Here is a 12,999-nt window from a genome sequence, read left to right on the forward strand (position 1 = left end):
GCAGAGAGAGCCCACGAAACGAAACCCCTGGAAGGAATAGGCTCGTGACCCGCATGACGAGCGTACGAGCGCCCAGACGGACCCTTTTCAGCCGGCCGTGGTGAACCGGTGCTTTCACCACCACACCATACGCGTAAAGACCGACATAAGCTCCGCCTTGGGAAGGTCACCGGCACTCCGTGAGCACTCACAAATGTCAAGGGCCCCCAGGGATCCGAGATCTTCACAGTCACAGCCGAAGCAGGAATAGGAAGCGAGAGTGCATCCCAGCGTGCCACAAACTCCTGGTAAAGCAGCGAAGTGGTAAACGACACCGCCACACGGGTAGGCGAGATCTACCCGCCGAACACGGGCATCACCAGCTACAGCCATACCACCAGCCAGATCCCCGGCTAGCAGGCGCTCCACACCTCAAACTGCACCGCCCCCTCGCAACACCAGGCAGCAACTGGCAGGTCAGGCGAGCACGTCCGAACCCCCTGGCGGCCAAGAGGTAACCCCTTACCCTGGTGATTGACTATTTCTGTTTCGGTGTTTGTAACCTTATGTATTGTTTGGTGTCTTGTTTACTAGTAAGTATGCTGTTTGTTGGTGGTAATCAATCCTGTGAAGTTTTGATTCTGTTATGGTATCGGTACCTTGCTTTTAATTGTATTTATTGTTATATAAAAAAGGGGAAACAAAAACGGCCGTCAACTGCTACCTTAGGCGTAAATGTCCAACAGGTGAGGAGTTTGTCAAGGCGTGTGGTAACAGGGAGCTGACGTGGTGCAGGACGGCCTCCCTCGTCAACCCGCGCTCATGGGTAAAGCAAGTGACTTATTATTAAATCGGGAGTTGCTAATAAATTATTACTGGTCATAAAATTAACTTTATTTTAATAATTTAATAGACCTGTAAAGTCCCAACCCTGATTTCAGCCACATTGAATTAATAATGAGAATCAACAAAGAGATTTTAATAGCTCAATCGTCTGGTGTTAAAGTAGGAAGGTTTTGGCATAATTATTCTTAGTACCTTATCCTTATAATTATCCTTAGTATCTTTAGTATCCTACCTTAGTAGGAAGAATCTGGTATCATTTCGCATTTGAGTGAATATTGTGATTTAAGAAAAGAGGACGAGTCCTCATCGTTAAATATTATTAGATAAATTTATTATTTTGCTATTTATGTTTATAGGAGGGAAATATTTCCCATAGTCACAGATTCCAAGTAACATTACCGCGTTCACTCTATGACAACTTCCGGGGCTCGAACCTGGGCTACTGATATAGTATAAATAATAGAGAACAGTGAGGTCTACGTTCATCATCTTTATATCATATCCTGACTTTATGCTGGTTTAATTAGTTCTGTTTTACTTAACCCGTCCTCGACTCGAGTCCATTACATCCAGCGGACGTCCCCACAGACGTATTCATAAATTTTAACATTCTGTTCAGTCAAAAAAGGAATTTTCTCAAATATATATTAATATAATAATAGCATATTGTACATGTATAGGCATAGGTTAGGTAAGGAGTTTAGGTTCTGTTGGCGATTATTTGTACTTTCAGTACGTGGGTGAAGCATTTACAACGTTGTGGTTCGAACAAAATTCGTCAGTGAAGCACTTGTTCATGATGTGTTCGAAGGAAATCTGTTGAGTCGTGTGTAAACCGTTTTTCATTCATAAACAGGGGGTTTGGCAGGTGCATGGAATCACCTTTGGTCTTTGTTAGGGAGACGGGCTGCTTTTACTCAATGTGAAGTTTTGAAAATTTATAAAATTTGCTTTTGTTTCAGAAGATGTCTGGTTATGAGAAATCAGTGACAGCCTCAAGAGGCGAATCTGAGACAAAGTTCTCAACGGTGGACTATGCAGTGTTCAGCCTCATGTTGGTAGTGTCTATTGGCATCGGCTTGTACAGCGCCATCAAGAGTAGACACAAGACGTCCACACAGGAATACCTGCTGGGGGGAAGGAAGATGTCCCCACTACCTGTGGCCCTTTCTCTTCTCGGTGGTGGCATTTCTGCTATATCATTATTAGGTGAGTGATTATTGCAAAAGTCAACAATAATTTGATTTCTCTCATTAGACTCTGAATATTTATATTTTGGTTGGTCTCATTAGTACACATTTACGTAAGTATTGAACATATCATGTTACTTTCTCGTTTATCTTCCCTTTCAACTCATGGCATCATCCGACGTGCTTGCTGTCCAAACAAGTTAAAAACTATAAACAGAATTCGGCAAAGTCGCTAGAAAACTCAAGAGTTGGCAATTTCTTCGGTACGTTCATTCATCGGTGTTAGTGTCTCTTACCATCTCAAGGTTCAGACGCCCTTTTCTGTGGCTCATGAGTGCTGAAGAGTATCACAATTTCCTTTTTTTTATATTATATTTCGTAGATATACATTGTTCACTTTCACAAACTGAATGCCTAATTAACAAGTCCTCTTGCCTCAGTGTTCCTCATACTTGGACATGATAAACTCTATAAGGAATTAATTAGTGGACGACCTAATTGGAACTATTCATGGCTCTCATCTTTCTGTGGCTACTTCTTACTTCACACTTGAGATCACTGTTCCTTGGAGAAGAAGGTGCGTAACAAGGAAGGAGCGTAAAGGTGCCATCATGACACATATGGTCTCTACACACCATCAGACCATCACCTGACATATCCTGACAAACAACACTAACATAATCAACAGACACAATGATAGCAGAAAACTGGCCATTGGCGAGACACTGAACATCATACAAACTCAACCACTAACACCAGGTTACACTCTGCCATCTTCCAGACCAATAAGGAGCAGCCAACGTACTGCTTCAATCATCATTGAAACATATGTGTACTCTGCAGTGGATATATTGGCCCGTGCGACACCCCGCCTCACTCTTGGTAATGCTCCAGCCAAATTGTTCGTTCCTGTGCCAGGTAAGTCTAGTACGGGGTTCACCATAACCCGTGCTACTTGCAACTTTTTGTTCCGCGTATCGGAATCTAAAACAACAAAAGCAACCAAATTCTATTCACTTGTACTCTGGCTTTGAAAATGTTGGCAAGTGTGGAAAATATCCACAGCTTTATCAGTACAAATATGCTAATGTAGTGTCCCTGTAGTGGGCTCCTTCTTTGGTCTCCTGAAGGCTTTCTCCTGACGAGTGCCAGCCTACTATGGAAAGCTAGGAACGATGGGTTATTATTGACACAAAGTAAATAATTTTAATTACAGCTTACATAAAGCATCTTAGTTTAGTGCTATGACATTTATTAACACCAACAAACATATTAGTGAATAATTACTGATTAAACTGAATTTGAATTAAATTAAATTTCCCCCTGGAAGCTCACCTGGGGAGATGGGAGAGTGGCCATCACTGGTTCATGAACAAGAAGCTGCGACAAGCTGGCGGCTTCACCTTACGGGCCACACAGTGTTTTATAACTTTTCTCGGAACTGCTAGCTTTAGATCCCTTACAGCATTAACCAGTGGTGTTCAGAGGCTAAATAAACCCATTAAGAACTGACACAATGCGCTATAAACATTAAACAGTGCTGTAAATTACACTTGCTGGGCCTGACGCTATGTGTTCCCAGCCCAACACCCACCAAATACTGGGCCCGCGCCTGACTTACGAGTATAGGCTTAGCTAAACACGTCGACCAGAACACCCGCGAACCTGTTACCAAAAATAGTTGTGATTGCTTAATTGAAATTTACGAAGATTCATTTGCCTAATTCATTAACTATTTTCTCCAAGTTTTGGGTTACACTGGGATTTTTATCCCAAATTAAGTAAATTCATCTTTACTATATCAATTAAATGATATTAAATTCAACTGCAATTATTTAGAATTGTTCTCAATAAATAATATTCATTAACAGAAATATTCCTGATTAACAATCAACTATATTTATTACGGTTTGTGGATTGAACAACGAGCGCGGATCTTGACTTGTGTTTTGCTGTAATCATTAAATTGTTTCATAATAAAATTAAATTTGAAACTCCTTGGAAGATATCGACGGACAGCGACCAGCTACTACAACGGTCACTCTCTTCCCGTCATCCTACATGAAGGAGTCTACACTGGCACAACAGCTGTGTTAAACCTGGTATTTGTTTATAGCCGATGTCTAGAGAAAAAATTGTAGCATGCTGTTTTTAATGATAGTTATTACTATAGTTATAGTTATTTCTGAGCTATGTTTTAATTTACATACAGCATAAGAGTTTACCTGAGGGAAGTAAGTGGAGGCATAAAAACCCCACAACAGGCTCAACGACTTGCCTCTCAGTGTCACACAATAATAAAACTGTGAAATGAACTTAGAGATGTAATTTGTGAACTTTATTCTTAAGTAATGAACATATGAAATACAGAGAATCTATCTATATATCTATGTATGTATCCCGCTATATATTAATCTATGTATCAATAAGGGTGTTGATTGATACTTTCTGCAATAACCTGTAATTGGATGCAACAGCACCAACACCGGTGGTGGTCACTCCGCAAGAGGTCAGTTGACAGGATCACAATATGCACGACAACCGTCAAGGATCACTTTATCTCAAGTGGAGAGACAGGGTCGGACTCCAGATGGTGAGTCATGCAACTTCAGCAACAATGACCCAATGGTGGCCCGCCGGGTGTAGGGTCCTGAGCAACCCTCGTCTCTAGACAAGCATACAGGTACCTCCTGTCACTAGGTCATTACCCTCCAACTACTTCGGCAGGCTAGAAAATGAACTAATGGGTTTCTAACACAAATTTATTGCTAAAAGCATTGTGTACTGATACCTTGAGCCAACCCAATAGTAATTAGCAATAGTTATTAGCTGAGTAAATAGTGGGAGAAGTACTTGTCATGTCTTGCTCCCTAGCAAGGCTCGTGGAGTAGAACTTTACCTCATAAATCGGTGAACCTCCTGGCCTCAACTATGTAAATTCAAAATGCCTAGGATTGAGTGAAAGTAAAATCCACCATTTACTGGGTCGAACTTATCTATATGACAGCTTATTTACAATGTCTCCGTGGTGTAGTGGTAAGACACTCGCCTGCCGTTCCGCGAGCGCTATGTCATGGGTTCGTATTCTGGCCGGGAAGGATTTTACTGGGCGCAATTCCTAAACTGTAGCCTCTGTTTAACGCAACAGTAAAATGTGTACTTGGATGAAAAAAACGATTCTTCGCGGCGGGGATCGTATTCCAGGGACCTGCCCGAAACGCTACGCGTACTAGTGGCTGTACAAGAATGTAACAACTCTTGTATATATCTCAAAAAAAAAAAAAAAAAAAAGTCTATATACATACACCAACAACCAAGTAACACTCAAGTAAGTTGATACAAGGCACAAGCCATAGCAGCTAGGTGTCACTAAGCAAAGATCACCCAATAACTTTGGTACACTAGACAGCTTAATTAAGAGTGGCTGGTAAGTTGTGAACATTGTGAGTGGTGACGTTACATAACCAGAGGGGGGGGGGGGTAATTTCTCAGCATGAACCAAAAAAATAAGTCAATGAACTATCATTTTGCCTTCAGTAAAACTAATAACTGGGCTGGCAAATGGCAAAGTCGAAAAACTCTTCTCAAAGTCAGAGTCCACAATGACTGAAAGATCTGGCAGAGTCCGGAATCGCATTGTAAAGTTTACAAACCATGAAATTTTACCCATTCCTAAAGCTCTTCTCCAAAGGTAAAGTCCATATTGATATCAAAATATGAGTCTGCAAACGGCATTTAAAAAATATGTAACTTCGCCATACAATTTGAGAATTTAGTGAAAACCCCTATTTATCTCTGATCCACACAATAACCCCTTTCTTACCTTACTGGTAAGAAGACAATCTATAGAAATAAAAATGTAAATTGTTCAAAATAGCTAATCCCCGAAAGTTCTTCACCGATTGCTTGGAATTTTTTTAAACAACGTCCCATTTGCATACAAGTGAGTCTTTTATATACATACTATACATATGTCTCGTCTGTGACAGGTAAAAACATGTTTTCTTTAAACTATGTTTTTCAAGTGAGTTTTCATGTGAGGGAAATCTCCAAAACCTCTTTATCGATTGCTTTAAAGTTTTAACACAACGTTGCATTCGAATAGGTGCCTGTTTTTATACACCTACTATATACATGCCACACCTGTGACAGGTAAAAACATGCTTGTTTGGAAAAACAGTGCCATCTGTTGCTCACATAATAGCAACATACGCTATACTAAATATCATACAATTTAATTTCAATGTTTAAAATTGCATTGATAAATGGAATTTTCATAGATTTCGATTGATTTTCATTTTGATTTAATTATTTTTTTGTGACATTGCATTGGAAGTGAGCAGTGTTGTTTACCTTACCGTTCATTTTGTGAGTATAATTTATTTTTTATTTTTTTAATTGTTTTCCATTTTGTATTTTTAACTGTTCTACTTATTTTTCAGTTATGTAACATCAAATCATTTGATGTTCCTATTTTTTTGATGGGAACATCAGATCATTTGGGAACACATCGGATGAGTGAGTGGGGAATGCTAGGGAGGATGAGGGGACGGGGTGGGGGTAAAGGTGGGGAGGAAGAGTGGACGTGGGTGTGGGTGATGTTGGGGATGAGAGAGTGGGGGAGTGGAGAATAGTGGGGAGGACGAGGAGATGGGGGAGGGGGGAGAGAATGGTGCGAAGAAGAAGGGGACGGGGGAAGTTGGGTATGGTGGGGAGGACGAAGGGACGGGGGAGTGGGGAATGGTCCAGCATAAATACCACACATACACACACACACACACACGCACGCACGCACGCACGCACACACACACACACACACACACACACACACACACACACACACACACACACACACACACACACACACACACACACACACACACACACACACACTCGCCATGGATGGAATCTCGCCATGGGTATTGAAAGAGTGTGCAGGAGCACTTTGCTTACCACTCTCCATAGTGTATAGTAGGTCACTGGAAACGGGGGACCTACCAGAAATATGGAAGACTGCTAATGTAGTACCAATATACAAAAAGGGTGACAGACAAGAGGCACTGAACTACAGGCCAGTGTCCTTAACTTGAATACCATGCAAGGTGATGGAGAAGATTGTGAGAAAAAAACCTAGTAACACATCTGGAGAGAAGAGACTTCGTGACAACCCATCAACATGGGTTCAGGGAGGGTAAATCTTGCCTTACAGGCTTGATAGAATTCTATGGTCAGGTGACAAAGATTAAACAAGAAAGAGAAGGGTGGGCGGACTGCATTTTTTTGGACTGTCGGAAAGCCTTTGACACAGTACCCCATAAAAGGATGATGCATAAGCTGGAGAAACAGGCAGGAGTAACTGGTAGGGCGCTCCATGGGATAAGGGAGGTGCCTAAACAATAGGAAGCAGAGAGTTACAGTGAGGGGTGAGACCTCAGACTGGCGTGAAGTCACCAGTGGAGTCCCACAGGGCTCTGTACTTGGACCTATCCTGTTTCTGATATACGTAAATGATCTCCCAGAGGGTATAGACTCATTCCTCTCAATGTTTGCTGACGACGCCAAAATTATGAGAAGGATTAAGATAGAGGAGGACAGCTTGAGGCTTCAAGAAGACCTGGACAAGCTGCAGGAATGGTCGAACAAATGGCTGTTAGAGTTTAACCCAAGCAAATGTAATGTAATGAAGATAGGGGTAGGAAGCAGGAGACCAGATACAAGGTACCATTTGGGAGATGAAATACTAAAAGAGTCAGAGAGAGAGAGAAAGACCTGGGTGTTGATATCACACCAGACCTGTCCCCTGAAGTTCATATCAAGAGGATAACAGCAGCAGCATATGCAAGGTTGGCTAACATAAGAACGGCCTTTAGAAACTTGTGTAAGGAATCTTTCAGAACAATATATACCACATATGTCAGACCAATCCTGGAGTATGCGGCTCCAGCATGGAGTCCATATCTAGTCAAGCATAAGACTAAAATGGAAAAGGTTCAAAGGTTTGCCACCAGACTAGTACCCGAGCTGAGAGGTATGAGCTACGAGGAGAGACTACATGAATTAAACCTCACTTCGTTGGAAGACAGAAGAGTTAGGGGGGACATGATCACCACATTCAAGATTCTCAAGGGGATCGACAGGGTTGATAAAGACAGGCTGTTTAGCACAAGGGGCACACGCACTAGGGGACACAGGTGGAAACTGAGTGCCCAAATGAGCCACAGAGATATTAGAAAGAACTTTTTTAGTGTCAGAGTGGTTGACAAATGGAATGCATTAGGAAGTGATGTGGTGGAGGCTGACTCCATACACAGCTTCAAGTGCAGATATGATAGAGCCCAATAGGCTCAGGAACCTGTACACCTGTTGATTGACAGTTGAGAGGCGGGACCAAAGAGCCAGACTCAACCCCCGCAAGCAAAACTAGGTGAGTACAACAAGGTAAGTACACACATATATATATAACTGAAAACTCACACCCCAGAAGTGACTCGAACCCATACTGCCAGAAGCACTCTGCAACTGATGTACAGGATCCCTTAACCACTCGACTATCACGACCGTACAAAAGAGGATGGTAGCCGAGGCTAATTCCTCCTCCGCGAGGCCGGCGGGAGGATGGGAACTAGCCTCGGCTACCATCCTCTTTTGTCCAGTCGTGTTGGTTGAGTGGTTAAGGGATCCTGTACATCAGTTGCAGAGTGCTTCTGGCAGTATGGGTTCGAGTCACTTCTGGGTGTGAGTTTTCAGTTATATGTGTGTGTGTGTGTGTGTGTACTCACCTAGTTGTACTCACCTAGTTGAGTTTGCGGGGGTTGAGCTCTGGCTCTTTGGTCCCGCCTCTCAACCGTCAATCAACAGGTGTACAGATTCCTGAGCCTATAGGGCTCTGTCATATCTACACTTGAAACTGTGTATGGAGTGAGCCTCCACCACATCACCCCCTAATGCATTCCATTTGTCAACCACTCTGACACTAAAAAGTTCTTTCTAATATCTCTGTGGCTCATTTGGGCACTCAGTTTCCACCTGTGTCCCCTTGTGCGTGTTCCCCTTGTGTTAAATAGACTGTCTTTGTCTACCCTATCAATCCCCTTCAGAATCTTGAATGTGGTGATCATGTCCCCCTAACTCTTCTGTCTTCCAGCGAAGTGAGGTTTAATTCCCGTAGTCTCTCCTCGTAGCTCATACCTCTCAGCTCGGGTACTAGTCTGGTGGGCAAACCTTTGAACCTTTTCCAGTTTAGTCTTATCCTTGACTAGATATGGACTCCATGCTGGGGCTGCATACTCCAGGATAGGCCTGACATATGTGGTATACAAAGTTCTGAATGATTCTTTACACAAGTTTCTGAATGCCGTTCGTATGTTGGCCAGCCTGGCATATGCCGCTGATGTTATCCGCTTGATATGTGCTGCAGGAGACAGGTCTGGCGTGATATCAACCCCAAGTCTTTTTCCTTCTCTGACTCCTGAAGAATTTCCTCTCCCAGATGATACCTTGTATCTGGCCTCCTGCTCCCTACACCTATCTTCATTACATTACATTTGGTTGGGTTAAACTCTAACAACCATTTGTTCGACCATTCCTTCAGCTTGTCTAGGTCTTCTTGAAGCCTCAAACAGTCCTCTTCTGTTTTAATCCTTCTCATAATTTTAGCATCGTCCGCAAACATTGAGAGAAATGAATCGATACCCTCCGGGAGATCATTTACATATATCAGAAACAATATAGGACCGAGTACAGAGCCCTGTGGGACTCCACTGGTGACTTCACGCCAATCGGAGATCTCACCCCTCACCGTAACTCTCTGCTTCCTATTGCTTAGATACTCCCTTATCCACTGGAGCACCTTACCAGCTACACCTGCCTGTCTCTCCAGCTTATGTACCAGCCTCTTATGCGGTACTGTGTCAAAGGCTTTCCGACAATCCAAGAAAATGCAGTCCGCCCAGCCCTCTCTTTCTTGCTTAATCTGTGTCACCTGATCGTAGAATTCTATCAAGCCTGTAAGGCAAGATTTACCCTCCCTGAATCCATGTTGGCGATTTGTCACGAAGTCCCTTCTCTCCAGATGTGTTACCAGGTTTTTTCTCACGATCTTCTCCATCACCTTGCATGGTATACAAGTCAAGGACACTGGCCTGTAGTTCAGTGCCTCTTGTCTGTCGCCCTTTTTGTATATTGGGACCACATTCGCCGTCTTCCATATTTCTGGTAGGTCTCCCGTCTCTAGTGATTTACTATACACTATGGAGAGTGGCAAGCAAAGTGCCTCTGCACACTCTTTCAGTACCCATGGTGAGATCCCATCTGGACCAACCGCCTTCTAACATCCAGATCCAGCAGGTGTCTCTTGACCTCCTCTCTCGTAATTTCGAACTCCTCCAAGGCCGCCTGGTTTACCTCCCTTTCTTCTAGCACAGTGACCTCACCCTGTTCTATTGTGAAGACCTCCTGGAACCTCTTGTTGAGTTCCTCACACACCTCTCTGTCATTCTCTGTATACCTGTCCTCGCCTGTTCTAAGTTTCAATACCTGTTCTTTCACTGTTGTTTTCCTTCTGATGTGACTGTGGAGTAGCTTTGGTTCGGTCATGGCTTTGTTTGCTATATCATTTTCAAAATTTTTCTCTGCTTCTCTTCTCACCCTGACGTACTCTGACGTGTGTGTGTGTGTGTGTGTGTGTGTGTGTGTGTGTGTGTGTACTCACCTAGTTGTGCTTGCGTGGGGTTGAGCTCTGGCTCTTTGGTCCCGCCTCTCAACCGTCAATCAACAGGTGTACAGGTTCCTGAGCCTATTGGGCTCTATCATATCTACACTTGAAGCTGTGTATGGAGTCAGCCTCCACCACATCACTTCCTAATGCATTCCATTTGTCAACCACTCTGACACTAAAAAAGTTCTTTCTAATATCTCTGTGGCTCATTTGGGCGCTCAGTTTCCACCTGTGTCCCCTTGTGCGTGTGCCCCTTGTGTTAAATAGCCTGTCTTTATCTACCCTATCAATTCCCTTGAGAATCTTGAATGTGGTGATCATGTCCCCCTTAACTCTTCTGTCTTCCAGCGAAGTGAGGTTTAATTCCCGTAGTCTCTCCTCGTAGCTCATACCTCTCAGCTCGGGTACTAGTCTGGTGGCAAATCTTTGAACCTTTTCCAGTTTAGTCTTATCCTTGACTAGATATGGACTCCATGCTGGGGCTGCATACTCCAGGATTGGGCCTGACATATGTGGTATACAAAGTTCTGAATGATTCTTTACACAAATTTCTGAATGCCGTTCGTATGTTGGCCAGCCTGGCATATGCCACTGATGTTATCCTCTTGATATGTGCTGCAGGAGACAGATCTGGCGTGATATCAACTCCCAAGTCTTTTTCTTTCTCTGACTCCTGAAGAATTTCCTCTCCCAGATAATACCTCGTATTTGGCCTCCTGCTCCGTGCACCTATCTTCATTATATTATATTTGGTTGGGTTAAACTCTAACAACCACTTGTTCGACCATTCCTGCAGTTTGTCTAGGTCTTCTTGAAGCCTCAAACAGTCCTCTTCTGTCTTAATCCTTCTCATAATTTTGGCATCGTCCGCAAACATTGAGAGAAACGAATCTATACCCTCCGGGAGATCATTTACATATATCAGAAACAAGATAGGACCGAGTACAGAGCCCTGTGGGGACTCCACTGGTGACTTCACGCCAATCGGAGGTCTCACCCCTCACCGTAACTCTCTGCTTCCTATTGCTTAGGTACTCCCTTATCCACTGGAGCACCGCTTACCAGCTACACCTGCCTGTCTCTCCAGCTTATGTACCAGCCTCTTATGCAGTACTGTGTCAAAGGGTTTCCGACAATCCAAGAAAATGCAGTCCGCCCAGCCCTCTCTTTCTTGCTTAATCTGTGTGACCTGGTCATAGAATTCTAATAAGCCAGTCAGGCAAGATTTACCCTCCCTGAACCCATGTTGTCGATTTGTCACGAAGTCCCTTCTCTCCAGATGTGCTACCAGGTTTTTTCTCACGATCTTCTCCATCACCTTGCATGGTATACAAGTTAAGGACACTGGCCTGTAGTTCAGTGCCTCTTGCCTGTCGCCCTTTTTGTATATTGGGACCACATTCGCCGTCTTCCATATTTCTGGTAGGTCTCCCGTCTCCAGTGACCTACTGTACACTATGGAGAGTGGTAAGCAAAGTGCCTCTGCACACTCTTTCAGTACCCATGGCGAGATCCCGTCTGGACCAATCAGCCTTTCTAACATCCTGGTCCAGCAGGTGTCTCGTGACCTCCTCTCTCGTAATTTCAAACTCTTCCAAGGCCGCCTGGTTTACTTCCCTTTCTCCTAGCACAGTGACCTCACCTTGTTCTGTTGTGAAGACCTCTTGGAACCTCTTGTTGAGTTCATCACACACCTCTTTGTCATTCTCTGTATACCTGTCCTCGCCTGTTCTAAGTTTCACTACCTGTTTCTTTCACTGTTGTTTTCCTTCTGATGTGACTGTGGAGTAGCTTTGGTTCGGTCTTGGCTTTGTTTGCTATATCATTTTCATAACTTTTCTCTGCTTCTCTTCTCACCCTGACATACTCATTCCTGGTTCTCTGGTATCTCTCTCTGCTTTCTGGTGTTCTGTTATTCCGGAAGTTCCTCCACGCCCTTTTGTTCAGTACCTTTGCTTCCACACATGCCCTATTATACCATGGATTCTTCTTTTGCTCCTCGGATTTTACCTTTTGGGCCGGGATGTACCTGCTTACTGCCTCCTGACACTTTTGGGTGACATAGTCCATCATATCTTGTACAGACTTAGCTCTGAGGTCTGTGTCCCAAGGTATTTTCCTTAGGAAGCTTCTCATCTCCTCATAATTTCCCTTTCGGTATGCCAGCCTTTTGTTTCCTAGTTCTTTTTTTTTTGGGGGGGGGGGGGGGATAATTCCTAGCTCTACCAGGTACTCAAAGTTCAATACACTGTGATCACTCCTTCCCAA

General features: G+C 43.6%; 1 protein-coding gene across 1 annotated transcript in view; it reads left to right on the plus strand.

Annotated features, from left to right (window-relative positions):
* Positions 1-1,726: 1,726 nt before the first annotated feature.
* The window catches only part of LOC138369250 (sodium-coupled monocarboxylate transporter 2-like), a 141,969-nt gene continuing 130,696 nt past the window's right edge, over positions 1,727-12,999 (plus strand). Inside the window, exon 1 of the mRNA XM_069332189.1 lies at positions 1,727-2,034. Coding sequence (XP_069188290.1) covers positions 1,791-2,034 — 244 coding nt within the window. The 5' untranslated portion in view covers positions 1,727-1,790. The remainder of the gene's footprint in view (positions 2,035-12,999) is intronic.

The sequence above is a fragment of the Procambarus clarkii genome, chromosome 27 (genome assembly GCF_040958095.1).
Source record: "Procambarus clarkii isolate CNS0578487 chromosome 27, FALCON_Pclarkii_2.0, whole genome shotgun sequence".
Taxonomy (NCBI): Eukaryota; Metazoa; Arthropoda; class Malacostraca; order Decapoda; family Cambaridae; genus Procambarus; species Procambarus clarkii.